At 55.9% G+C, this 27,152-nt stretch overlaps 1 protein-coding gene across 2 annotated transcripts in view; it reads right to left on the bottom strand.

Moving 5' to 3' along the window:
• Nucleotides 1-24,613, bottom strand: part of GRIK3 (glutamate ionotropic receptor kainate type subunit 3) — a 238,118-nt gene extending 213,505 nt beyond the window's left edge. The window contains exon 1 of one of the 2 annotated variants that reach the window (XM_070076997.1): nucleotides 24,337-24,613. In XM_070076997.1, coding sequence (XP_069933098.1) covers nucleotides 24,337-24,427 — 91 coding nt within the window. In that variant the 5' untranslated portion in view covers nucleotides 24,428-24,613. Of the gene's footprint in view, nucleotides 1-23,659; nucleotides 24,182-24,336 lie in introns of those variants that run through there. The other variant, XM_051832149.2, reaches the window with a different exon arrangement.
• Nucleotides 24,614-27,152: the final 2,539 nt, after the last annotated feature.

The raw sequence follows: 27,152 nt of genomic DNA, 5'->3' as shown, positions 1-27,152 counted from the left end.
GGTCACAGAGCAACAGAACGGAACAGCGAGTCCTCTCCAGTCAGACGCCGTGACTTCCCGATCCAGCGCTCACTGGTCTTGACCTCTCTGAGTCTCTGTTTCTTCTTCTGCTGCTGCTTCTTTTAAAGATTTATTTATTTGAAAGGCAGAGTGGCAGAGCAAGAGGGAGAGAGAAAGAGATCTTCCATCCTTTGGTTCACTCCCCAAGTGGCTGTGACAGTTGAGGCTCGGCAGGCCAAAGCCAGGAGCCAGGAACTCCATCAGGGTCTCCCATGTGGGTGCAGGGGCCTAAGGACTTGGGCCATCTTCCACGGCTTTCCCAGGCACATTAGCAGGGAGCTGGATCAGAAAAGGAGCAGCCAGGACTTGAACCGGCGCTTGTGTGGGATGCGGGTACTGCAGGTGGCGGCTTTAGCCACTACACCACAGTGCTGGCCCAGCTTCAGCTTCTTCATGGACAAAGTGGGGGCCCTTAGTCCTGCGCCACAGACTGTGCTCACCATTGAGGGCAGCACGCGAGACACTCACGTGAACACACGTGGCAAATTGAAGAAAGTCCCGCTTCCTAGGGCACCTAATCTGGACCCAGGTACAAACACACGCTGAGCGATTCACAGAAGGAGCCAATCAGAACCTGCGCTCCTCCCCTCCCCACCAATGTTTAGGCACCCTTAGGTCCCCTACCCACCCCACCCCATCCTGGGAGACTCAGGCTCCCGGGAAGACAGGGCCCCTCCCCTGTAGAGAGCTCAGCTCTGCTCCTCAGTCCTGCACTGCCAGCACCCCCTTTCTGTGTGCTTGGGACAGGAGCCGGTGAGGCCCCAGGCTGGGAGGCACGTCGCCACCCAGGGCAGCCCCCGGGGAGGGCACAGAGAAGGGAGAATGAGGCCCGGCTGGAAATGGTCAGAAAAATCAGCAGTGCACTGGAGGGAGCCGGTCTCTGCCTTGGACCAGAACCTGGGTGAGCCGAGGGAAAGCCTTGAGCGGAGCCAGAGCAGGGCTGCGGGAAGCCCCCTCCCCAGCCTCGGCCTCGGCCACATCCCGCCCCCTTGCAGGCCAAGCTCCCGTTCCTGTCCACCTCAAGGCCTCTGCCTGGGGAGCTCCTCCCCCACTCTTACCCAGCAGGCTCCTCCCATTCTCCAGGCCCCAGCCTAAACATTGCCTCCCCTGAGAGGCCCTCCCTGCTGCTTCTGTGCCTGCTGACTGCTGGACTCACAACCATGCACTCACTGGTTCATGACTCATCACCCTATATAGAGTAGACAAAGTCCCCTGGAGACAGAAATTGAGTCTCCTTGGCCATCACTCTGTTCCCAGCACCTCGTACTGTGTCCAGCACATAGTAGGTCCTCAGCCGGCTTTTAGTGGATGGAAAGAAGGGAGGAGAGAGCACAGGAGGGTGGGGAGGAACCAGGCAAGACGAGCCACAGACGAGCCGGAACAGGTGTATTCATTCCGTCCCCAGGCTTCCTTCTCCGAAGAGTCTGGGTGTCTCCTCTTCATGCCCCACGGGGGTCATCCGGTTCCTCCCAGAGAAAGCCCACCAGGAGCTGGCTGAGCCCTCTCCGGGCCAGGCAGACAGGAGCCTGAGTGCTCACCAATGACGCTCGTCCTGTCAGAGACAAACCCCGCCCAGCAGACTCTTTGCTGGGGAGCTGTAGCAAGCCAGGGACGCCAGAACACAGGGGAATATTGGAGCGAGGCACCCCAATGGGCCCTCCCTGCCAAGTGGGCCCCACCTGCAGACCACAGGTGCCCCCCAACCTGCAGACCACGGGGACCTCCCCACTGCAGACCACGGGGACCTCCCCCCACCTGCAGACCACGGGGACCTCCCCCACCTGCAGACCACAGGTGCCTCCCCCACCAGGCATGTAGGAGCTCCATCCTCCCGGCAGCAGACGCACTGGCCTCTCTCCCTGTTCTCTCTCCTCTCCCCTCTCCCCCTGTTTTCTCTACCTGAATCACTGGCTCCCTCCTTCTGTCTCACTATCTCTCAGTAAGAATTCATCCAGGGTAGGCACTGCGGCACGGCAGGCTAAGCTGCCGCTTGAGACACCCACATCCCAAACCGGAGTCCCTGGGATTGAGTCCGGGCTCTGCTTCTGATCCAGCTTCCTGCTAATGCACACCCTGGGAGGCAGTAGGTGACGGATCAAGCACAAGGGCCTCTGCCAGCCACGTGGGAGACCCGATGGAGCGTCTGGTTCCTGGCTTCAGCCTGCCCCAGCCCTGGCTGTTGGGGGAATGAGCCAGCAGACGGCAAATCTCTCCATCTCTCTCTGTCACTCTACCATTCAAATAAATAAAAATAAATAAACTTTACAAATAAATTCACCCCCCGTGGGTTCATCACAGGGCTATAACAGCAGCATCTCCTCATCTTGCCCCCGTCTCAGCATCAAGAGACGCTCAAGTCTAGGAATCTCCCGCCCAGGTGCTGTCAGGATTCAGGGTTCAGACACGAGGGAAATTACTGTTTAAAAATTCATCCAGACTTCCTCCAATTACTTTGAGATGTCCTGGAGGGAAATGGCTGAGGGCCCAGGGCTCCGAAGTGTGGCCTCCACTGGGCTGGATCCCGGCTGTGTCACCTGCTGCCTGTGTGACCTTGGGCAAGTCCTTGAACTTCTCAGGGCCACACTCTTTTCACTGAAAAATGGGTCACTGCACTGTCTCGCCGGATGGTTGTGATGGCGAAGGGCAGGGACACACAAACGTGCTTAGACACCACTGGGGACAGCAGGTGCCCCAAGTGCTCCCTGGTGGAGTTAAGGTTGTTTTTTGTGCATTTGATTGGTTGGGTGCCAGCCTGGCCCTTGGGTTGGAGCAGTGAGGGGTGGGATAGAAAGAGGAGGCCACGTTTCTTTGGGGGTCGTGTACTAACGCAGGGACCCTAAGGGACAGGCAGTGGAGGGGACATCCCTGCCTAGGTGGGCGCTTCTCATCTCAAACCCTGGGGGGACTGGGGTCTGCTCCAGGAAGGGGGTCCATGCCTCCCACTGGACTGCATCAATCCCATCACCATCACGCTGGGGCAGGAGGCTCTGAGCCCGGGAGGTGACACATTCCATGGCCCTCTTTCTCTGTGTTCCAAATGAGACCTCTGCCCCCAGCACAACTTTGTAGGTGCTGGGAAGAGTGAGGAACACACAGACTTTCCCAGAAGCTTTGCCTCCACTCTGACCTCTGTGGCCACTGTCATGTCCAGGGAGTGATGTGAAGTGGGGTCTGAGCTCACCCCAGGGAAGTGGCCCTGAACTGTGTGCCCAAGAAGTCTCTGCCTCCTCCCCAGTGGTGTCAGGAGCAAGCCACTCACACCACATCCCTGCTGTGACATCAGCACCCTCAGCCAAGAGCCCTATCCCCCTAGAAAGGGGCGTGTTTCCAGGAAGGCCAGATGTCCAGAATCACAGCCTGGACGCTTTTGTGAGTTGCGGGATCTCTAAGTTTGGATTTAGGAGGAAATCTGGATCTTCAAACTATACCCCAGGAGGCAGCAGAGCAAGCCAGCCCCAATGCCAAGAAAGACAGGGCCCCGATTTGGTCCAGACTTAACCCACTCTCACAGAAAGCTGGGAGTTCTGCAGAGAATGTAACTCCCAGTTCAGCTGAGGCTTCCCAGCGCCACCTGGCTCCATGGGGCCGGGGAAAGAATGAAATCTGGGGGTTGGGGCAGGCAGGATACACAGACCCTGATCCGAGCTCCACTGTCTGCCCTTGGTCCATTGTTAAGCCCTCCTTTTGCATCCCCCTCCTGATGACATCCACAGGGGACATCAGAGAGCCCACAGGGTCACCAGGGCCTGGCCAGGAGGAGGCTGTCCAGCAGCCTACGCCTGCCTGGTGTCGGGGAGCAGCCATTCTCCCCCAACTGCCGCCCAAGCCTTGGCCAAGCCACCTACTTTGCAGTCCCGGAAAAGAAATGGCAGAGGCCATGCCTCTCAGGCGCTGGGGTGGTGCTGCAGGGCGGGGCCTGTGGCCACCACAAGGACACGGAGGGCAGGCAGCAAACAAGGACAGAGGTTGTTAAAATGCTCCAGCTCAGCTCAGATGCCTACGCCAGGTCCTTACACCCCAAAGACACAGCAATGGGAAAGGGCCGATGACACATGGGAATGTGGGAAGAAAAGGTGGAAATCCTGTTTTATTTAAAAGTCCCAAGTTTCCAATGTTAACTAACTTTAAAAAACTAAGTAAAAAACCCCACCTCACTCAACTTAAAATTACAGGGATGGGGTTTGGGGGGAAACTCTGGAAACAGAGTTCAGAAGAGGAGGTCCATGCTGTCCAAGCAAAAGAGTAAGCCGGGGGGCAGCGCCAGCATCTCATATGGGCACTGGTTTGAGTCCTGGCTGTTCCACTTCTGATCCAGCTCTCTGCTATTGCACCTGGGAAAGCAGCAAAGGATGGCCCAAGTGTTTGGGCCCCTGCACTCACGTGGGAGACCTGGCCTGGCTTCTGCCTGGCCTATCCCTGGATGTTGCGATCATCTGGGGAGTAAACCAGCAGATGGAAGATCTCTCTGTGTCTCTCCATCTCTCTCTCTCTCTGTGTAACTCTGCTTTTCAAATATTTTTTTTAAAAAGTGATCCAAGGCCCAGCACTGTGGCTTAGCGGGTAAAACTGTCGCCTCCAGTGCCAGCATCCCATATGGGCACCAGTTTGAGTCCCAGCTGCTCCACTTCCAATCCAGCTCTCTGCTATGGCCTGGGAAAGCAGTGGAAGATGGCCCAAGTCCTTGTGCCCCTGCACCTGCCTAGAAGACCCAGAAGAAGCTCCTGGCTCCTGGCTTTTCAGGATATGCCCAGCTCTGGCCATTGTGGCCATTTGGGCAGTGAACCAGCAGATGAAAGACCTCTCTCTCTCTCTCTGCCTATCTGTAACTCTGCCTTTCAAATAAGTAAATAAATCTTGTATTAAATAAATAAATAAATAAAAATAAAAAGTGATCCAGAAAATGGAAGATCTGTGTGTGTGTGTGTTTCTGCCTTTCAAATGACATAAAAGTAATTAAATTAACTTAAGAATAAAAACTTGAAAATGTAAGTGATGTAAGTGTTGAGGCCAGCATTCGGCATAGCAGCTGAGACACCACTTGAGACGCCCGCAGCCCATGTCAGCGTGCCTGGGTTTGAGTGCTGGCTGCAGGCCAGGTTCCAGCTCCCTCTAATGCACACCCTGGAAGATGATGGCTCAAGCAGATGAGTTCCCACCACCCACATGGACACCTGGATTGGGTTCCAGGCTCGTGGCTCTGGCCCTGACCTAGCCCCAGCTGTTGCGGGTATTTCAGAAGTGAACCTGCATATGGAAGATTCTTTCCCCACCAACACCCCCAACCCCCACCCCAACCACTCTGCCTTTCAAATAAATAAATCTTTTTTTTTTTCAAAAAAATGATTTTATTTTGTGCAAAAAATTTTGAAATCCACGCATAGTGTCCCACAGTAGAAGCATTTTCCACCAACTGCCTGAAGACCTCACATAGGCACAGATTTCAAGATGTTAGCTCCAGAGTAAACTTATCTTTAAGCTCCACTTTTCAGAAATATGTTGAAGTGCACTTGTGCTTACTAAGCGTCCACTCCGTGCAGGACCTGGGATGAGTCTATGCACCGCCACAGTGTGGGGTAGGCGCTGTGGCACAGAAGGGCTAGCTGCCACTCTTGGCACACTCGCATCCCACACAGGAGTGCTGGTTCAAGTTCCCGCTGCTCTGCTTCTGACCCAGCTTCCTGCTAATGCATCCCGGAGAGGCAGCAGATGATGGCCCCAGTACGTGGGTCCCTGCCACTCACATGGGAAACCCAGATGGAGACCCCAGCCCAGCCGGGTCTGTGGGGGGCTGCCCCTCCTGCCCCTGCTGACCCAGGTAGGACCCCGCACCTGCCTTGCGGGCTGAGGTCTTCCTCCCTCCTCCTCCACATCTGCCCAGGAGAAGGTGGGTGGCTCACCTAGAGCAGGAGCAGGGAGCTCATCTCAGCCCACAGCAGGCTCCTGGCCCCCGGGAGACCTTAGGGGAGATCCAGAGTCTCCGTGGCTTTCTTCCCAAACCTCCAGGCCAGGGTGACAGAGGGACCCTGGACTCGCCTCAGGCCCAGCTGGGTGGCCAGATCAACCAGGCCCAGCCTGCCCGCTGGCAGAGGCCGTGAGAGGAGCAGTGACCTGGGAGGAAGACCCATCCCTTCCTGCAGCTGGACACAGTGTGTCTAGAGCTTTCTGGTCAACCCAGGGAGGCTGTGCAATGGGGCTGCAGGCCCAGATGCACTCCTACACAGCAGACATGGGCTCCGTGGAGGGCTCAAGAAAGGGGCCACAGCTGTGTGCCGTGGCCTGGCCTCCACTGGTCAGACCCGGGGCAGAGAGGACAGGCAGGCTTCTGGGGAGAGTCCAGCTGGAGACCAGGACACCTGGTCTGTAAACAGCCCTCCCCTGTGCCCCCACGCCTCCCTGTCCTTTCTCACCTGATGGCCCCAGCTTCTACTTGCTCCCTGCAGTCACAGCACTCAGCCACCAGGGGGACGACTCAGGGCTGCAGATCTGGTTAGGTCACTCAGGGGCTCCCCAGGCCCTGGCTACCTTGGCATGTGCAGCCTCCCAGCAGGCCCCTTCGCTCTCTCCATTCACACCAGACTTGGGCGACTTTTTTAAACATCAGTGTGAAACATGTAACTGCTGACATCTGACCATGTTTGGCTGGTAGCTACACATGGTTCACCTTAACACAGCCGCCTGTCCCTTGGGTGTCCGTCATGCTGTTCCCTCCACCCAGGATGCTTCCCTCATCCTCCACGTCACCTTCTCCAACCGTCCCTTCCTCCTCCTTCAAGACTGAGCTCAAATGACCCTTCCTGGGAGAAGCCTCCTCTGGTGCGGCCCAGCAGCCGGCTGACTCAAGCTTCAGCCTCTGTCTCTCCTGCCAGATGGCAAGCTCCACGAGGACCAACGATCCTGCCCATCTCGCTTGCCCCTGGGGTGGCATACTCCTATAGCACGAGGGGTAGTTAAGGCTCACCAGGAAAACAACTGCACGTAGAGCTCCACCCCAAGTTGTGTGACCTTGAACTTCCGTCACACAACACACACAGCGCTCACTTTCTGCATCTACCAAAAGCAGCTACCTCCACCTGAGAGGCGTGCACACGCAGTGCCATCAGGGAGGTGATGTGTTTGCTGTTACACAGTTCAAAATGCGCACAGGCCCTCCCTACAGCTGGCTGCAGCCAGTCACTTCCTTTCTGACTCACAGGCACTGCTGGGAGATGAGCTTACGTAGGATGTGTGCAGGGAGGAGAAAGCCTCTGAGCCAAAGCATGTTCCCTGCTATCACCACGCTGAGTTTGGCCTTCGCGGAGTTTGCATAACCCAGAGCAGGCACAGCCCAGACTTCACAGGGAATGCACAAAATCTGGATTCCGGCAGCAGCGCCTTCCTGGAATTTCACAGGAAAGGAGTCCAGAGCTCCTCGGGAACAGCCCTGGCCAATCTGTGCCTGCATAGGCTCTACAACAGGAAGACCACCACCCCCGAAGGCATCTGACTGAATCCTCAAATAGATTGCACAGGAGACCGCTCGGAATGGATCCAAATATGCGTCCTTGGACCATGACCCCTCTGGTGGCAATTCTCCTGGGACGTCCAAGCCCAGGTCTGCCCCCATGCTGCAGCCTGTGGAGATGTGGAGAGGGTCACTCTTGCCTGTGGGCACAGGAACAAAACGTGCTGCACCTTACTGCTCTGTGGCTAGGGGAGGCTGCTGAGCAGAATGCATTAGCAATTCTGTTCATGGAAGAGGAAGGCTGTCCTCACTGTAGACCTCAGATTCCAGCTCTGGGAGCAAAGGAGCTCCCAGGAAGGATCACAGCTCGCTGATGAGTCAGGCTCAGAGACCGTGCACCCCCCCAGCCTCAGGGGGAGATTGATGCCTGCATTGACGGATCACTCCAATGTATTAGGTAGATAAAGAAATTGATTATTCCATAAATCATAGTCACCATGAAAAAAAACCAATTTTTTTAAAAAGAAAATATTATAAATCTGTCTGAGCCCCTGCGAGCGAAAATGTAGCCACTTCCATTTAATTGTCTCGGGGCTTCTTTGCTATGGACCTAGAAAGAGAAGCCCCCGCAGAGCTGATGACTCCCCGGCTGGACGTGGCCTCCCACCCTCCAGGCACGACCATGCCAGGCTGTGGACGAGGAGGGTAACACTGCAGCAGGAAGGGTCTGAGTCAGGCACAAAGAAGAACTTTCTCAACCAAGAAGCCAGAATCACACCCTTTGGAGACTTAAGCCCCGCCCCTCCTTCTCCTGCTCCTCCCCCTCCCCCGCCCCGACTTCACAGACACCAGCCCTTCTAGAGAGCTAGGGTTCAGTTCTGGTGAGAGACAGGAAAGTGGCCGAAATGAGCCCTGAAGGGGACTTGAGGGCAGTGTGCAAGCACTCAGGGGCGACAGAACACGCCAGAACAGCAGCAGCGATGAGCGATTTTAAAGGGGCAAGGGCAGAACGGATGGCAAGGGTGAGGGGTGAGAGGAAGGGATGAGCTTTCCAGCTGTGTGATTCTGCCCATGTCTTTGCCTCTCTGAGCCTCCTCCCCAGGACACAGGAGAAGGGAGAAGATCCAAGTCCAGGGCTCTGGTCTGAGTGGTACATACCTAAATGTTCAAGGACCCCTGGCTGATACTGAAGGTCACCTATCTGTTCCTACCCTGAGGACACAGAGGTGTCCCTGCCCGCCAAGCCCACGGACACTGCTCCACACACCCCCACCCCAACAATCCCCTGCCCCATGCACTCTGCAGCACACAGTGTGGGCGCTTCAGAAATGTTTGGTGAATCAATGAGTCAGCCCAGATCCATGTGAAAAAGACAGGAAATAAACACGAAATTACAAACAGCATAAAAATAGCCGCATTTCCAAAGAAGATTTTTCTGATTCTGCGAATCCAAGCAGGAGCAGCTAAAAGCCCCAGATTCCCTCCTACTGAGATAATTTCAAGCCAGGGCCCCTGAAGTATCCTTAATTTTGTAGATATCACAGCCTGCTTCTTTCCTGTCCGTTCCAGATCTTTCTCTGTGCTGTGTGATTCCAAGGTCCCACCTTACCTCCTAGATCCCTGGAGCCTGTGTTTGTGGGCTTACACCATGTCAAGGGCAAACGCCAACCCCCTGGCTCTTTCATCCTAACCCTCACTGCCTGCTATGGCCCTTTGACTTCCAGCCCAGGTGTACCCAGCCATGGCCAAAAGCTCATTGTGCCCCCACTCCCCTCACCAGAGGTATGCTGAGGTCACTCACAGGGTACCTTTTCTAAGCTTGGGAGAAGCTGTGGTCACCACCCGCCCCCCGGTCACAAGGCTCCTCAGACACATCTGGGTGGTGGAGCACCTGGATCCAGGGTGCTGTGGGAAATGCCACGAAGCTGTGACACATCTAATTCCCATCACCTGAACGAGGAGTAATTTTATTTACTAGCAGAAAATACAGCTCTATTATAGGTACGCAGGGCTCCACAACTCGGGAAATAATAACACACCAAATACTTCTAAGAAATCACATTTAGCAGAATAAAAATACATAACACAAGCCTGCTTGCCAAATGCAATGTGAAAGCTGATGCTGACACACTGAGCGAAGACGTTTGGTATCAGGTGCGATATTTGACAAAGGAACGTTCATTCGTTTTGTCATCTGCTACTGCTCCCTAGCAGACAAGCCGTACAAGGCACCAAAGGTTTAAGAGCAATTTATTTCGAAGGGGAAAAAAGGAGAAAAATTCTACCCAGTAACTTCGTTTTCTTTCACCATGCATTACTCTATTTTAATAACCATGAGTAACAGTTCTGACTAGCATACTGTGTGCTGACCAAACACCTCAGACCAATTTGTGAATACCAGAGTCCTAGAGGAATAGCCTGGGAAAAACAAAACAATGCCTGTTTAGCAAGGCATGAGAGTACCACATCACTCCTAGCAGAAAGAAGAGGCAGCATGCAGATCGTGGCTCTTGGTACCCAGGACCTGGCTGCTGTCCATGGTGCTGAACACAGAGATTAATGGTGACCCTCACTCTCCCTGCCTCTTGCCAAATCACCTGGTGTTTCCATTACCTGTGAGTTTTCCTAAACACATATGAGTCCAATTTACATTTCTCTCTCAATGTTAAAATTGTTCCATAAATCTGTTTGGAAAATTCTAGAATCTACATCTCCTAAGACTGCAGAATTAAAGCCTCAAAATAGCATAGGGGTGTGTGTGTGTGTGTGTGTATGTGTGTGTGTAATAGGAAAGTAAATGAGGGTTTCCTTAATAGACTGGGGGTCAGAAAATCAATTTTTTTTCTATTTCCTCCCAAAGCCCACTAAGTGACAGAACCCAAGTCATTTCCTCTTTTCTGTTCTCAGTGTCCCTTTCTGTGACAGAAAAGACTGGAGTCAGGTAGAATTCCTGGAGCTCTCATGCTTGGGGTGTGTATACTTGTGTTCTGATTCTTCCATGGGCTCAGAGACCATCACACAGGAGGAGCTTGCCTAGTTTCCTCCAGCACTGAGAGATCTCTTGGCTCCAGAAGGAAGATGTAAGGCATTGCCTCTTTTGCAAGAAGCCAGGGATTCAATCTATCTGCCCAACTCTCCCCCAGCCCTCAGTCCCCATGGACCAGCCATAATTCAGAGAAACCTGAGAGTTCGCCCATATTTTATTTACTGATTCGATGTTACAAGACAAGTAAAATAGACGGCTGTCACCTCTATAAACTGGGCAGGAAAAATGGCCATGTAGACAACAAGCTCTTTCTGCTCATGATGTGTCTGTCATCTGTTTCTCCAGGAGGGAAGCAAAAGCAGGAGAGGTCCTGGCCTTGTGGGAGAGCCCAGTACTGTCATCTTCAGGAAGGGAAGCTCAGGACTCCATTGAACACCTGTCCCACCTTCATTCTCAGCTACACTGATACAGTAGACAGATCAGCCCAGCCAGTCAGGAATTGGCAGCATTGTTTAAGTCCTCAGTTTCCCCACTGAGCAAAAAAAAAAAAAAAAAGGTACTGTATTCTTCATCAAGGCTGAAATAAAAATGGCTGTTAAGACCCAATTTGGGAAGCCTTGCTAGAGAAGCGAGCCTCCACTTGGACACCTCTTAAAAGTACACAAACACATATATGAGCATGCAGTCACACTCCCCAGAAGCCAAGGTGCATGATGCACATATGCCCAGGGCTACATGGCTCAGGATGACTGCCTATACAGGCTAGCCGTCAACACTTCTGCTTTACACACAGCTGTCATGTAGACCTGTTGTCTGTAACAAGATCCAGCAACATGGTAAAGGCAGGCAAAGGGGAAACTTGACCTCTGACTGGCAGCAGTGCCAATGGCACAGGCACAGTTCTGCCTGACAGCTGTCCTGTGAGATCAGCCTAGGAAGAACAAGAAGAGTAGAAATTCTCTTCCTTGATTCAGCTCCCAGAGTGAGCAATGGAGATGCTGTGGAGCAAGCAGGAAGGAAAGAAGGGGGAGGTCAGAGAAGGCAGGAGGATTGGGGTCTCTTCCTGAAGTAGTATATGTCTCTCTCCACTCTCTCAAGAGGAGAATCACCACGTTATGAACCAGACAGCGTATGCAAAGTCCGATCCTAAACTTGAGAAAGAAGGTCTAACCTCCCCAAATACTCCAGCTCTGCCCAAAAACGGATTCCATGGAAAAGGTCTGGCATAGAAGCTGCTGAATGTGTGCATCAGGAGGCCACCACGGATGTCATGTCTACCTTGACTTCACAGAAGAATCTCACCTAGTCTTTCACGAAATCCTCATCAATAAAATGGAAAATCTGTTGAGCTAAATGGCAGCGAAACTGGGCAGACTTACATTTAAATGTAAGTACATTTAAATGCGACTCTATTCATCATTTATTCAGCAAATATTTATTCATCATCTACGATGAAATATGCATTGTATTAGACGCACTGGCTAAAGTGACAAACAAGTCAGCTTTGCTCCATGCTTGTACGGTGCTTATCTCTTAAGTGATGAAGAATTACAATACAGTAAGGCTAGAAAAAGGGGAGTGCAGGGTGCTGTGGGGACTCACAGAAGCAGGTGGAGGCTGAGAAAGGCTTCCTGGAGGAAATACACTCGCTGGGACCTGAGGATGAGAAGCTGGCCGGGAGGAAAAGCACAGCAGGTGCTCAGTACAATGCAGCAGAGACTGAGAGGCCAAGGAGGGGCAGTGCCTGAGTCTGGAGATGCCCGCCATGGCAAGTCATAAATGCCCGAAGGCATCAGGAAGCCAACGGAGCTTTGAACTGGTTAAGCATAGGGCAGTGGATCCAAGACCAGTTGATAAAGCCAACAGATTGTGACATTGGTCGTTTCCTGCCAATGGGTTTATGGAAGACATAACTAAAGCGAGGGCAGATATATTTATCTCTGGCTCAGATGGAATGAAACATGCCAGACAACAGCAGAGGCCCCCAAAGCTTCACTATGCACATCAGTGGCTCCCAACCTCAACCTGACCGCAGGCCACTGAACCTCCCTCCCATAGATTCCAGGAGGGAAGCAACTAAGGAAGAAGCAAGTATCTTTCATGTCTACCTTCCAAGAAGTGATGGGATAGGCTTGGGTAGTATAAAAAGAGCAAGAATAACTGCCTAGAGGTTCAGTGATAGAATCTATTGGGGATAAATGACAGCTCCAAGCTTTAGACCCCAAAGATCAACTGCCAAGGAGAAGATGAGAGAAGTTACAGGTCAGCAGCAATGCTTGTGGCAAAGACCCGTGATCTCCCGAGACCACCAGCTCAGTACAGATCAATAGAGTGAAGAGGCTGCTACAGTGCTGTAATAATCTAGGATTCTATAAGCATACACCAGAGCTGAGGAGGTGATGACGCTGGTTTCAGTGCATAGCAGTATCACGGTCAGTTCAAGAAACCATGCTGGAGAAGTCAGCATCACTGGTATGCAGAATAAATGCCTTTCCATTTCTGCATGGCTGTCACACAGAAAGGGGAGCACACCCGAACCAGAGCCGAGGGCAGGTGCTCACCACAGTGAGAGTGATGAGGAACGTTTGCTGAGTGCCTACCATGCTGCATTCTAAGCACTTGGTATGCACTGCCTCATTTAATCATCAGCAAAAAAAAAAAAAAAAAAAAAAAAAAAGAGAGAGACCACCAGTGCTCTCATCATTATTATTATGACAAATAGCTTGCCCAAGATTACACAGGTGGGAAGTGGCAGAGGCAGCCCTCAAACGTGGGCTATGAGCCCCAGAACCTGCGTGCTTCCCCACAATACTAGACTGCCAGCTGCTGTTGACAGCTTCCTTTGCATGAGGCATGTTCATTCTCACAACAATCCCATCGGGTGCAATCTGTCACTCTCTCCATTTCACAGGAGAGGAAACCTAGGCTTAGAGAAATGTTTAGTGACTTACCCAAAGTCACACAGCCAGGAGGCAAGGAATGAGGGTTTAAACTCCGACAGATGGAGTCCAGAACCTACACTCTAAACGTCCACACTACATTGCCTTCCAGGAACAGCAGGCAGACACGTTTCAGCTTTTTAGGGGAAACTCTGCAACAAAGATCCGAGTGGATCAAAAACACCTACAACCAACAGTGGGCAAGGCCTACAAGCAGAGGGCTTCCTGCTACAGCTGCTATGCAAGACAGACTGGCTATGCGCTGTCTGGAGGCAGGCACTCCACTGACCACTTCAGTGGCCTCTCAAAGTGTGGTCCCCAGACAAGCAGCATCAGTGCTATCCGGGAACCAGTTAAAAAATGCAAATGCTCTGAAGGAATCTCAATCAGAAGCCCTGAGGATGGAGCCCAGCAATCCTGTTCCAATGAACCCTGCAGGTGATTCTCCTGCATGCTAATGCTTGGGAACCAGAGGCCCAGAATGACCCCAGGGGTTCTTTTTAGCCCGGATTTTGTGATTCTTCACCACAGACAGGAAACGTGATGCCAGGAGCTCTGGGAAGTCCTTGGCTCCCCACTCCTGCTTTTCCGCCCAATTGGGCAGCTTTTTGGAATAGCGAATCTCAGCTCTGCAAAGCAGATGCAGGAAGGCTTTGCACAAGCCTCCCTAGCTCCCATATTTAAAGAGCTCATCCCTGCAGTTGTTCTGAGAACTCTATAAACCCCGTTCCACCGGCAGCCTGGCTGCATCAGCCCCTTTAACAGCACAAGACTTAATTGTCTCCTATGGATCGGAACCCTCTTCACACACCACAATCTTAGCTCCTTCTTGCTCCTTTGTACCCTCTGCTGTCCTTAACCACCGTTCAGCAGGGCACCAAAGGATTTGGAGTCGCAGCCTGCCACTCCCCCTGGATCTCACTCCACCTCATTATCTCTGATGTGTAAGATCACCATGGGGACTCTCTCCTCCCCAGCTTTTGCCCAAGGCCTCATTAGCCTGTGTCTCCCAAATCTGTCCCCCCAGGGCCCAGCCTCCAGCCACAGGCTGGCTCCAGTCCCCACTGGCCTGCCCAGGAAGCAAGATTCGATGCCTCATCCAATAAGCAAGCGCTGATCAGAAACTACTCAGACCGATGCCTCAAGGGCATCCCCTCACCAGGGCTTCCTCAGCTCTGAACACACACCAAATGCACTTCAATTAAAACCCTGCCAATGCAGGGAAGAACCAGTGCCCCAAGGTTCTGATACGTGATGGTGCAGGGGGATGTCTGGGAGCTGGGACACAGCAGCATCCTAGGAGGGGCACCTGTCTTGTTCCCCAGCATGGTGGGTACTTAGTACAGGCGACTGGACCCACCTATTCCACTGCAGGGGCCATGGGTGTGGCAATGGGCAAATGCCGTGTTCTGAGCTGCAGAGTACTGGGCACCAGGCTTAGCACAAAGCAGAAGGCACAGGAGAAGCAGACAGCTTCCCCGCCCAGTCTGACGGCAGAGACACGGCCTCTACCCTTGGGGAACCCTCCTTTTGCTCCTAACATCTATTAATCATCAGGCACCGTGCAAAGAGCTTTACATACTTTATCCCCTTTAATCCTCACAATAGCCCTGTGAAGACGCCACGAGGAAGTTCAACCACATGAAATGTTGGGAGGTCAAAAAAAGCTGATTCGGGGACAGTGTTATGGCACAGCCTGCAATGCCGGCATCCAATATGGGCACCAGTTCCAGTCCCAGCTGCTCTATTTCTGATCCAGGTCCCTGCTAAATGTGCCTGGGAAAAGCAGCAGAGATGGCTCAAGTGTCTGAGCCCCTGCAGCCATGTGGGCGACGCAGATGAAGCTCCTGGCTTCTGGTTCCAGCTCCTAGCTTCAGCCTGGCCCAGCACTAGCTGTTGTGGCCATCTGGAGAGTGGACTAGCTGATGGAAGATATCTCTCTCTCTCTCTCTCTCTGTCTTTCCCTCTCTCTAACTCTGATTTTCAAATAAATAAATAAGAAAGAAAGAAAAGCCAGCTGATTCCACATTAGTACTTCTACTTCTGCTGTGTGCGGAGACGGAGGCTCAAGCGGGTGACTTGTCCGAGGGCACACAGCCAGCACACGCCAGGCTCGGCTCCGCCGCAGACCCGCCGCATCTCACCCACCCCACCATATACCGCTACCTTTTTCTGCAGGTAAACTCAGATATCCAGGGTATGTGAGACACATCTGATGGCAGAGATGTGGAAATGTGAAGGAAAAACTTAGTCCAACTCAGGAGTGGGCTTTCGGCCTAATGGTTAACAGGGCCAAGCACACACAGGAGTGCCTGCACGTAACACTTGCTTTCAGCTCTGGACTCCAGCTTCCGGGAGCCGCAGGTGATGGTTCAAGCAACTGGGTTCTTGCCACCCACATGAAAGAGGAATTGAGTTCTTGGCCACGGGGTTGAGTTCCCAGCTCCTGGCTTGGGCCTTACTTAGGTGCCACTGCAGGCATTTGGGGGGTGAACCAGCAGATGGAAGATCTCTGTGTCTCTCCCTCTCTCTCTCTCTCTAACTCTTTCAAATAAAAAAAATATTTAAAAAAGAAATCTTAGAAGTCCACATTAGAATCAATGGACTGCACTGCAGTGGTCCTCCAGTCCTGGCAGGGGTAAGTTCTAAGACCCCTCAGTGGATGCCTGAGACTGCCAGGAGTCCTAGGCCCTGCTCAGATGCACGCCTCCATGAAAGGGCATGACTTACCAGCAGGTGCAGTAAGAAATTCACAAGATATCTGTGACAATATACTCTAGAAAAATCAAATGAAAGTGATTTCTCTCCTCTCTCTCTCTCCAAATACCTTCTGGCTGAGTACCCATCCTTTTTGTGAGGAAGGGAGAGCATACAATGCTTAGGTGAAGTTGGGTGTATGAAGGGTTACTTGAACACAAGCCCTGTGACACTGTGGCTGTAGATATGGTAACAGAGCTTCTGATGACAAAGCAGACCATTGAGTGACTAAGGAACAGGTAGCAGACACAGTGAGGACACACGGGACAAAGGGAGGATTCGTGTCCCAGGTGGGAGGGAGCAGGATGGTGGGAGATTTCCATTTAAAACTTACTAACTTGGGCCAGCGCTGTAGTATAGTGGGTAAAGCCACCACCTGCAGTGCAGGCATCCCATATGGCGCAGGTTCGAGTCCCAGCTGCTCCACTTCTGATCCAGCTCTCTGCTATGGTCTGGGAAAGCAGTAGAAGATGGTCCAAGTGCTTGGGCCCGCATGGGAGACCTGGAAGAAGCTCCTGGCACCTGGCTTCGGATCGGCACAGCTCTGGCTGTTACGGCCATTTTGGGGACTGAACCAGCAGATGGAAGAACTCTCTCTCTCTCTCTCTCTCTGCCTCTGCCTCTCTGTAACTCTGCTCTGCCATTCAAATAAATAAATGAATCTTTACAAAATAAATAAAACTCTTTATTTCTGCAACTTTTCACTTAACATCATTTTCAGATCTTGGTCAGACATGGACACACAAAACCATCAAGACGAAAAGTGCAGGTGGGAGGGCTTTCTGTATTTGATTCCAAAATTCATTACTGCCCCTTGCTAGTAATGGAAGAGATGGCCTTGGATGCCCTTGGGCTGCTCCTTTTCTAATGGGGGAGGCAGGGCTCAGGTGCCTCACAGACACACCCCAAGCCTGACCATGGCCAAGGTCAATACCATTAGTAAACACGGTATAAAGGTCAGGGCCCCAGGACACTGAGCTGAGAGGAGAAGGAAATGCCAGACTCAGAACAGAGGCAGGTGGCCTGGGGGCGGCTCATGGTGGTGGGGTGGGGGGTGGGGGCCCTCTGACAAGGCTGCTATGAAAAGCAAGCCACCAAAGGGAAAGAAAAGCAAAACTCAGAACGACCTGTTGTCCTCAAACCCTGTTCCCTGGATGCCAATCCAGTCTCATTTCTCCAAATCAGGCTCAATCCGGATTCTGTCCTCAGTGCACAAAGAGAAGCAGAAGGAGACTTTCACTCCTAGAGCAAGGTTGACTCCAGATGCCTGAAGGGGCCCAGATTTAAGGAAGCACTCACTCTCGGGGCCAGTGGTACAAGCACAGGGTCACCATTTCAAAGCCTCCTTAAATTCTGACTCCCTCCCCAGCCTCACCCTAGTCCCACCTCTGTGCTGGCCTCCATTCCTGGAACAAGAACAAACACTGATCTTTGGAAAGCAATTAAGCTTTTTTGGAAAGACAGCACAACTATTCTGACCCTATAAGGCAGGCAGGATCATCCCCAGTTTTATAGATGGGGAAATGGAGGACCTGGGAATATGGCATGACCCCTCTGACCATGGCTGTCCCCAATCTGTCACCAGATTACTGACTCTGCATAATGAAACTTCCCCATTTCCAGAACTGCTGGGTCCCTGGAGGCCACCGTCCAGGACTCCTCCTGTTCCCTGAGAGAAGAAACACAGTGGAGGGGGATGGGTAGGCTTGGGTTTTCCTGTGCTTTTATGGAGGTGATGTGAGGAAGGGTCGATCGTCCCCACACCCAACCCACAGTGCCATGGGACAGCAACACATATCCAAGACCCAGCATCAGCAGAGCTCACCCGCTCCTGCTGCCTAAGGCAGGCTCTGTGTAGAAGGAGGGGATGCGTCTCTTGATTAAAAATAAAATGACTATAAAATCTGTGAGCCTGGAAGGGACACTGGAATGAGATGGGACCAGACTGGTAAAGGAAAGGGAGAGATAAGGGAGGCAAGAGAGAACCGAGAGAGCTAACTCACCAGCCCCCTTCTCTCTCGCTAGCTCACTGGTTTCTGAGGTGGAGGGGAGGGCACAAAGACAACAGGGCCCTTGGGTTTCCCCAAGGCTTTGACAACATTTTCGAGGACAGCAGGGCGGCTTCCAGAGACCCCAGAGCCTCCCATGGGTGGACCATACCCCCAGTGAGAGCTCATCCTTTATTTAGGGATTAGATAAAACCTGGGGCAGAGGCTAAAAGCCAGACCAGAGCGGAGGGTGCTAAGGGTGAGCAGGTGCAGTGGCAGGTGGCGAGGAAAGCCAATCAGACCTCTCCTCTGGGAGAAGCAGATCTGCCCTCTGACTCATTTAGACTGAACACGGGTACCGATGGGGCGAAGGTGGCCAGTCCCAGCCCAGCCCAGCGAGACCAGGCTCAGCTACCAGAACCACAGCAGAGGGAGCACCATAGTCAGCTTCCTTAAAAACGATGGCCTCCCCCTCCCATCTTCAGACTGCACAAGACCTGGGGCCAGACAACCACCGTCCTGACCCTGCCTCCAACACGTACAGACCCGGGGATCTGGGACAAAGGACCTCACCAAGCTCAGTTTCCTGTGAAGGCTAAACAAGATGGCGAGCAAATGCCACAGCGATGTTTACTGAGCACCTAGTACTCACTGAGCCACTGGTCGTGGTTTTAAAAAGGCACTCAGCGCAACGCCTGGCAGCTGAGGGTCCAGTAGCTGGGGGCCTCTGTACTCATGATTTTGATTATGCTGCTAAACCAATGGGGCCCCAGGCAGGATGCGTGGCAACCCTCTCTGCACAGGCACACTGCCCTCTGGTGCTGTTGCCGGGGAATCAGCGCCTGGGAGTACAGCCACTCCAGGAAAGGAGCCGGCGGCCAGGCTGCTGGCCCCATCGGCATCGGCATCGGCTCCGTTTCTGCACCTCCATCCCTCCAAGGCTCCAGCCTCAGCACCACCAGCCTCCCAGGCCAGGAGGGATCAGGTGGAGGGGAGTGGGGGGGGGCGGTGGCAAGGCCAAGCCAGAGTCTGTTGGAGGAGGGCCCTGCCCCACGGCTGCAGCAGCTGACATTTTTGTGGCCTTGCAGGGCCTGGGGAGCTTCTACCCAGCAGAGTAGAAACCACGGCTCTCTCTGTTCCCTCTGAGGGTCCTGGGCAAGCAGGCAGGGCTGCAGCTTCCGGAGGAGGAGGCTGGGGCAGCTGACTGTGACAGGATGGCGGTGGCAGAGGCTTGTGCAGGAGAAACACAGCCTGGTTTCTAAGCCCAAACAGGTCTCCCCCTGAAAGACCACCCAAGCAGTCCCCAGGGCTGCGGGGAGGGCAGGGCAGAGACAAGTGGTTGTAAGGCCCAAAAGGGCATCTGTGCCTCCTCCCCCGGGGGCAGGGGCTCTGCTTTCCAGCCTGAGACAGAGACTGCCTTGAGAACACTGGGACTCAGGGAGCCCCACAGCCCCCACAAGGGCCCCTAAAACAGCCAAGCCCTCCAGCATTCCTGGAGGGGTGGGGTGGGGCCAAGAGCCGCCCCTCCAAAACACTATCAAAGGGCACAGTGGGTTGGACTAGCAAGGGCAGCCCTGGGCTCAAGGGGAAGGCAGGCGACTTTGGCCGGGGTGGGTGCCTGGCTCAGCCTGCATGAACCACCTCTACAAACCCCCAGGTCGCACTGACACCTCTGCGCAACGCGAGGCAGGCATCAAGAAGAAATTAAACTCCAGGCTGATGGGAGCAGCTGGGCTGAGAAGTGGAGGCAGAAATTCCTCCAGTTAATGCTCTCCCGGGCCCCTCGGGCCACTCCCAGGTCTTGTCTGAAGCTATTTACTTCCAGGGGGAAACCCTATTGATCTTCATTCAGCTGCTGTCTGTTCCTACACGGCGGGATCTTTCAGCGCATCACCAGTCACTGAGAAATTTCTCATTGTTTCACACGCAGCGGCTTCCAAACTCGAGACAAATGTTCGGGACCATTTGGGTGAACCGATCAGAAGAGCTGAGGATGAGGCTGGTTTAGGAACTGGGGGGCCGGAGGGAGGGGGCCTCACTCCCTTGGGGATCCCAGTTCATTCAGGAAGCTCAGGACCTTGCAGTTCAGTTCTGCTCCGTCTGCAGACGCTCAGGGGGCCCCCGAGCTGGCCCAAGCCTTCCCGCCCACCCCCATACACATGTACACCTGCTTTATAGATCTGCAGTCATTTGGCTTTGAATCTCCCCACTGGCTGGCCGGAGCACACCAGCAGCCACTCTCGCTCCTCATCCCAGGGAAGTGCTAGCCAGGCTTCCTTGGCTGCTGCCACCCCTGTCTGGTTCCCTTTCCAAATCCTAGGCTGGCCCTTGATCCACCCTGGCCCCAGGCCAAGGCAGGAGAGAAGGGCTAGCCTGGAAACCTACAATGGCTCCAACAGTTCTCGCCAGGCTGCACCACAGGAAACTCTGAAACCACAGACTAAACGAACCATCAAGGCCAGTTGCACAGTTTACAGATAGGGAAACTGAGGCTCAGGGCGGGAGGAAGAGTGTGATCTGGTCTGCATACAGAGCGGAAGCGACAGGCCTCTGTCTCCCAGCCCAGTGCCCCCCCCCCTCCACTTCAGCTTCCAGGTCATGGAACCTGGAAATCCAGGCCCCCACAGGAGGTCACTGGAGCCACTGGACTGAGAGGACCACCTTCCGTGAGCTAAGATCAGGATCCATCCAAACAATAATAACGATGGTAATAATAATAAAATGCAGAACAATATGCCTTGCAAACCTTCAATGAGCAACACTTGATAGTCATACGCAGGATACATCTTCCACATATTCATATAAAATAATCAATGATCATTTTTTTCCCGCAGACTACAATCCAATTACTCTCTCTCCCTCACTCTCTCCCTCACTCTCCTTTGTTACTTGCAAACCATCCAAGCAATCAATGCCTTGACCTCTCCCTCTGATAGACACAATTACAAAAAGACAGAGCAATGCAATTCATCTATTCAAGACGGATTGTTTGAACACTCTGTCACACTGCTGAGCTATCCATCTCCTTGTCTAAGAGGAAATTTCAGTCCCCAAAAGAGGCACAAAGAGAGGGGGCGGGTACAAGGCTCTCCCAGCCCAGAAGAGCCCCTTGGCACCTGCTGGAAAATCCTCTCTGGACTGGTACTCGGTGAGGCCTGTCTGCAGCAGCAGGACTCAGCTTCAAGTGCAGCCGGCTCAGGCTCCAGTCTAGGCGACCAGAAGCACCCAGCACACCTTGGAGCCCAATTTCCAGGGCCTCAATTCCTGCAGCCCCAGCCGAAGCCCTGAGATCCCATGGATGGGAAGGACCGGCACAGGGAGATGGCATCAGGCCCAGCCAAGGCAGTGTGTCTGGGTTTCCCATGAGCTTGCCCCCTCCTCTCTCTCCCCCTCTTTCTCTCTGCCATGTCCACTGGCTCCAGCCGGGGTTCGACTGGAGGCCCAGAGAGCCAGAAGCTCAGCTCCCCAGGCAGCCGCAGAGAAGCCCGGAGGCCTCAGCGCCTCCCCTCCACCCCAGTTGGCACGGCTCCGGCAGTCACGTTTGGCATGGGCACAGCACCCCAGTCCCTGGGCTGGGACTCAAGTCAGGCAGGGCTCTTGGCTATGAATGGCCTGGGCCGACACGCTAATTCATCCTGGGAGTTAATACCAAGACGATGAGAAGAGGGGCGGGCTCTGCTGCCCTTTAATTGCATTATTACCGGCTGAACCCAGAGAGGGGTGGGCAGTTGGCGGCTCTGCTGCTTCTGGCGGCCTTCGGGAGCCTCCCGGCCACAGGAGGAGGGGCAAGTAAGGACACCATCCTGCCCCTTTCCAAAAGATCCACCCAGGGCTGCCCTTCTCTGCTCCGGTCTCTCTAGGCCTCCAGAGACTTCCATCCCTGAGGCTGGGCTGGGAGCACACCCCTCCTAGCCGCCTGGTGGAGGGGCCCGCAAGGAGGACCTGCAATGCGTGGGGCTGGCACACAACACTGTTTGGGTCTCTCCCCTTTTTTCCCCTAAGGACACCTTGCCAGGCAACTCGCCCCTAAAAAGGGAATAAAGGAAGGGTTCGTCGAATTACCGAGGGTCTGCGGCCCTGGAGCAGTGACCAAGCTGGGCACTGCTGGGGCAGGCAAAGGCACACAGAGAAAAGACATTTTCGGGTCGCCAGGAGCAGCCTAGACCACAAAGGGTTAAGTCTGACGGTGAGGGCTGTCCCCAGGCTCCCCTCCCAGGCCTGGATGTCTGCCGGCCAGGGTCCTGAGCCCCGACCTGACCGAAAGACCTCAGCTCCGCTCTGGCTCCGCCTGCACCCAGAGGTCGGGGTCAGGATGGCCTGGCTCCTACGAGATAGGACAGAGAACCAGAGAGGAGACGACCCCCTCTGGGGTCTCCGACCACCTCCGTGGAAAACGCGGGTCCGGAAGCCAAGCCCGACCCTGCTTCCCTGCACCCGCTCGCTTCCCGCCGCCAGCAGCCCGAAGTCCGCACCTGGAGAAAAGCCCCGTAGGAGGAAGGTGGCCCTGGCTCGGCGGAGCTCGGCCCGCCGCCTTGTGCCAGACGCCTGCGATGGCGCCTCGAGAACCCAGGCGGCCCAGGTCTCCGGCCTGGCAGCGGGCGAAGGGCCCACGACAACGGAAGCGACCGCCGGCCTGGGACACGCACGGCCACACGCACCGCCTCGAGCGCTGCCCCCACGATGCCTCGAGCGGCCACAACAAAGTTAAAGCCCCGAGTTAAGAGTCTCGGGCGAGGAGAGCGGAGCGCAGCCCCGCCAGCCGCCGCCAGCTGCGGAGGGATTTCAGCTAACTTTGCAAACCACCCGACGCGCTCGGCCGCCCTCCCCGGTCGCGCCGCGCCGCCTCCGTCGCTCCCTGCCCCCCACCCCAAGCCGGCACGGGCCGGAGAGAGGCCTGAGTCCCGAGGGACAGGCGGCAGCGCCCGGCGGGGGACCGCTCCTGCCCTGCCCCCACGCCCCGGGGCTGAACGGGGGCCACCGAGGCCGGGGGCGGCTGCCCTCTTCCTGCGAATCCGCACTCTGCGTCCCCGCAGCGGCCGCCGCTCCAGCTGTGCCCGAGGTGGGCGCGGGAGGCCCGCGGGGAACGAGGAAGACACAGCAGAGAAGTTGGCGCCTTCCCCAGGGTTCCAGCTCCGTGGAGATGCCGGGTTCCAGAACTCGGGCTGCGGCCAGATCTGCAGGCAGTCGCGGCGGAACGCGCCCGCCACTCGGGACTGGACCCCTCGGCTACACTCCACCGAGTCTGACCTCCCAGGAGCGCGCCAAGGGCCCCGCGCCCGCAGCGGCCCGGCCGCCTCCTCCCCAATAAGTAAGGCCGGTGACCCCAGCTTTGGAACTTTGTCCTCCCTGGGACGAGCTCCTGGCGGTCAGGCGGCCCCGGCAGCCCGCAGAGAGGCTGAGGAAATCTCTCGGGATCGCGCTGCGAGACCCCCGTTCCCAGCCCCGCCCGGGCGCACTGAGACCACCCCCGGCTCCAGACAGCCCTTACCGATCCGGATGACGTGGGGCATCCCGCGCGAGTCCGGGATCCAGAAGGCGCACACGAGGAGCCCGGCCCAGTATTCCCAAACCAGACTCCGGAGGCGCCGCCAGGGAGCGGTCATCGTTGGGCGCCGCCGAGCGTGCCCGGGGCGCGGCCGTGGCGGGCTCCCTGGGGCGGCAGCTCTAGGCGCGGGCTCGCAGCAGCCCCCGAGGCGCCGCCTGGCCCAGCCGCCGGGCTCCCGAGCGCCGCTGCGAGTGGGGGGCGCCCCGCGGCGCCGCGCACATCTTACTGGGGGGCCGCCCCGCCGGCGCCCGCCCCGCCCGGCTGCCGCCCACGGGCCGCCCGCGAGCGAGGCTCCTGGGCTCCGCCCGGACTCTGCTCGGACTCGGCTCCGGCTCGCGTCGGCTCGGCTCCCGCGCGGGCTCCCACCTGCCCCGGCTGCCGGGCGCTGGCGGGCGGGCTGCACGCGTCTCCGGCCGCTCCTCCTCCAGCCGCCGCCGATGCTATCGCCCGGGCTCGCACAAAGCCCCGGAGTGGAGTTGCACGCGCGCACACACACTCCCTCCCAGCCCCCTCCCCCCGCGCCCTGCTCCCGCCTCCCGCGCCGCCCGCCGCCCGCGCTCCCTCCGCGCACACACACTTCGCACTCACACTCGCCCGGGCGCACACTCGCGCGCTCACACCTGCGCAGGGGGCAGGGAAGGGGGCCCTGGACCCGGGCGCAGGGGACCGCCAGAGGATCGGCACTCGCGCTGGCTTCCCAGACGTCCCCATCCGCCCTTGCCGCCCCCAGCCCCTTCAACTGCGAGGGCACGCAGCCCGGCAGGCAGGCACGGAGCGAGAGCGCTGGCACCGCAAGCGGGGAGACGGCAGCGGCCCAGCGGCCCGACCAGCTGGAGGAGACGCGCCCGCGGGCGGCAGCGAAACCGGAGCCCGCCGTCTGCAGCGCCTCGCCTTCCAGCTCCCACGCGGCCGGCGCTGGCGGGACGGCGGCGGCCGGAGACTGACCAGGGAGCCGGCTTCCCTCCCCAACCCCACCCCTCGTGGAAGCAGAGTTGGGGCTGGGAGACCGAATTCAAAGAGAAGTGTCCACGCGCCGCGCGAGGGCTGCTGCGGGAGCTGGTAGGGGTGGCAGAGCCCAGGCCAGACCCGGTGCGATGGGAGTCAGGGCTTGCGCGCACGCGGCTGCGGGGGAGGCCGCTCAGTCGGCGCCTTCGGAGAAGGGGCGAGAGCGCTGGCTCCCCGCTTCTCTCGGCGCGGCCGCGGCCCCCTCCCCCACTCCTCCCGAGACATCCTAAAGAGAAACGGCCGTTTTCCGTGGCATGGAGCAGGGCCCACGGGGGCACTAGCAGAAGGGGTTAAAAAGAGACGCTGTTTATTAGCAATAATAAATTTTTTTCAAGTGGCGCTGGGTGTCGAGGGAAGCGCAGGGCTGTGGAGCGAGGCTGGAGCAGGAGCCGCGAATTCCGTAGTTAGGCGAGTTTAATGACCTTTTTGACAGAGACAAAGCGATGCCGATACAGTAGATAAATAAAGGGATCTGTCACCGGGCAGCAGCGAGGCTGTATGTGAATTTATTTTTCTCATTTAAATAATTTGATCTATTCCATCATTCCCAATCTCTCCCATTTGCCAGCTGTCTGCAAAGAGCGTGGCCCCCAACATCTGACGAGCAAATCTTTTAATTTTCTTACAAATGCACGGTGAGTCGTGCTCCCAACCGCTGTCTTTTTTTTTCCCCCTCCCAGTCTGGGTGCAGGGGACCGTGACGTTGTAGCCGGTGTGAATATGCCATGTGTCTAATCCTGTCACTGACTAGGGGACTCCCTCCCGCCCCAAGTGCAGGCTACTGTGACTGTAAGAGGAGGAGGTTCCCCGGGATCCCTGGCAGGGAGCAGAGGTCACCCTCACAGGTCAGCCTGCCCCTGCAGGCCAGAATCCCCCTCCGTGCGGGGTGTGGGGTGCAGGGTGCTGGCCATCCATGGGCCTCCCTCGCCCCTTCAGCTGGCGCGGCCGGTTTCCCCAGCAGCCCCTGGAAAATGTTCCAGGGACTTGCAGACAAGAGCCAGAGGAGCAGCAGTTGCCACCTCTTGTTGGACAGTAAGGGCCTCAGCGGGCACCAGCCAGGAGGAAGAGCAGGAGAAGGGAGCCGGGCCGCACCCTGCAGACAGAGCAGAGGGGCGCTCTCCCTGGGAGGCTGCTGCTTCTTCCAGGGCTGGTTTGGTTGCCCCAGGAACCACAGGGCCTGGCTGTCCTGGAAGGAGGAAATTCCTGTGCCTTGCTGGAGAAGTGGAAGGCGCAGGGCCAAAGAGGCATGGCCGGCAGTGGCCACCACAGCTGGTTAGGGCGCGGAGGGGAGAGCCTGGGCGCTGACTGCGTTTGCTCCTCGTGCAGGCGGCCCCTGGCCTGAAAGGGACAGGGCTCAGGGGACACATGGCTTGGCAGGGAAGAACAGGAGAAACAGAAAGGCAGAGAAGGAGCAGATCTGCGGCCAGCAGGAGGGAGGGATGGGGAACAGGAGGAAGAGCAGCCTTCAAAAACAAAACAAAACAAAACAAAGCCAAAAGCAAAATAGAGAGAGAGAGAGAGAGAGAGAGAGAGAGAGAGAGAGAGAGAGAGAGATACCCCAGAGAAGTGAATGGATGCTGCCCCCTCCTCCACCCCGCCGCGCCAGAGGGTGAACATGGGACCCTGTCACCTTCGAGCCCCCTCCGCCCCTCCCCCTGCGGCATTCCAGAGCAGGGCAGAGAGAGGCTTTGCTCTGCTGCCTCCCTGCTGTAGGGCCCTATCGCTGGGCCTGGCAGCCCAGCCGGAAGCCTGGGGTCACAGGGAAGCTGCCTTATTCTTGACCTAGCTGCAGGCAGTGCTGTGGCACAGCCCTTCCGCAGCTGGTTCACGCCCAGGCTCGGGGAGGGGGGGATGCATTGCAACAGCAGAAGCATCAGCAGTGGCCGTGAGGACGGGTCGCATTTATTACGCATTTTCTGTGTTCCACGCATCGCTTCCCCTCATCCGGTCCACAGCCGCTGGGGTGGGATCGTTGTCATTTTTCCATTTTGCTGGTCAGGACTCTGCATTTCAGAGGGGTCAAGGGAGAGGTCCAAAGTCATCCAGCCAATATGTGATGTCTCTTCCCTCTCCCCTCCCCTTCCTCTCTCCCTCCCTCTCTGTCTTCCTCTCTCCCTGCCTCCTTCCCCTCCATCCCTGTCCTAACACTTTGGGGGCACCGCTCTTTGCCATGTGCTGTGGGTGGGGGCCCAGGTTCCCATGCAGGTTCAATAGACTCCTAAGCTTGCAGGGCTCACCCGTGTCCTGCAGCGCCTGCGCTGAGCGGGGACTGGCCCGGGAAAGATCTGCATCACTTCTGGCTGCCTGCGAAGCAGATAAGAGTAGAACAGGTGCGGTGGCCTCTACTGGAGCAGACTGGGAGCTCAGGGGCCCTAGGAGGAGCATCCTGCCCCCCTCTCTCCCTTTCCCTCTTCGCCATCATCGCCGGCAC

This window comes from Oryctolagus cuniculus, chromosome 7 (genome assembly GCF_964237555.1).
Source record: "Oryctolagus cuniculus chromosome 7, mOryCun1.1, whole genome shotgun sequence".
Classification (NCBI taxonomy): Eukaryota; Metazoa; Chordata; class Mammalia; order Lagomorpha; family Leporidae; genus Oryctolagus; species Oryctolagus cuniculus.
The sequence above is the reverse complement of the archived record's forward strand: the minus strand, read 5'-3'. Positions and strand labels throughout refer to the sequence as shown.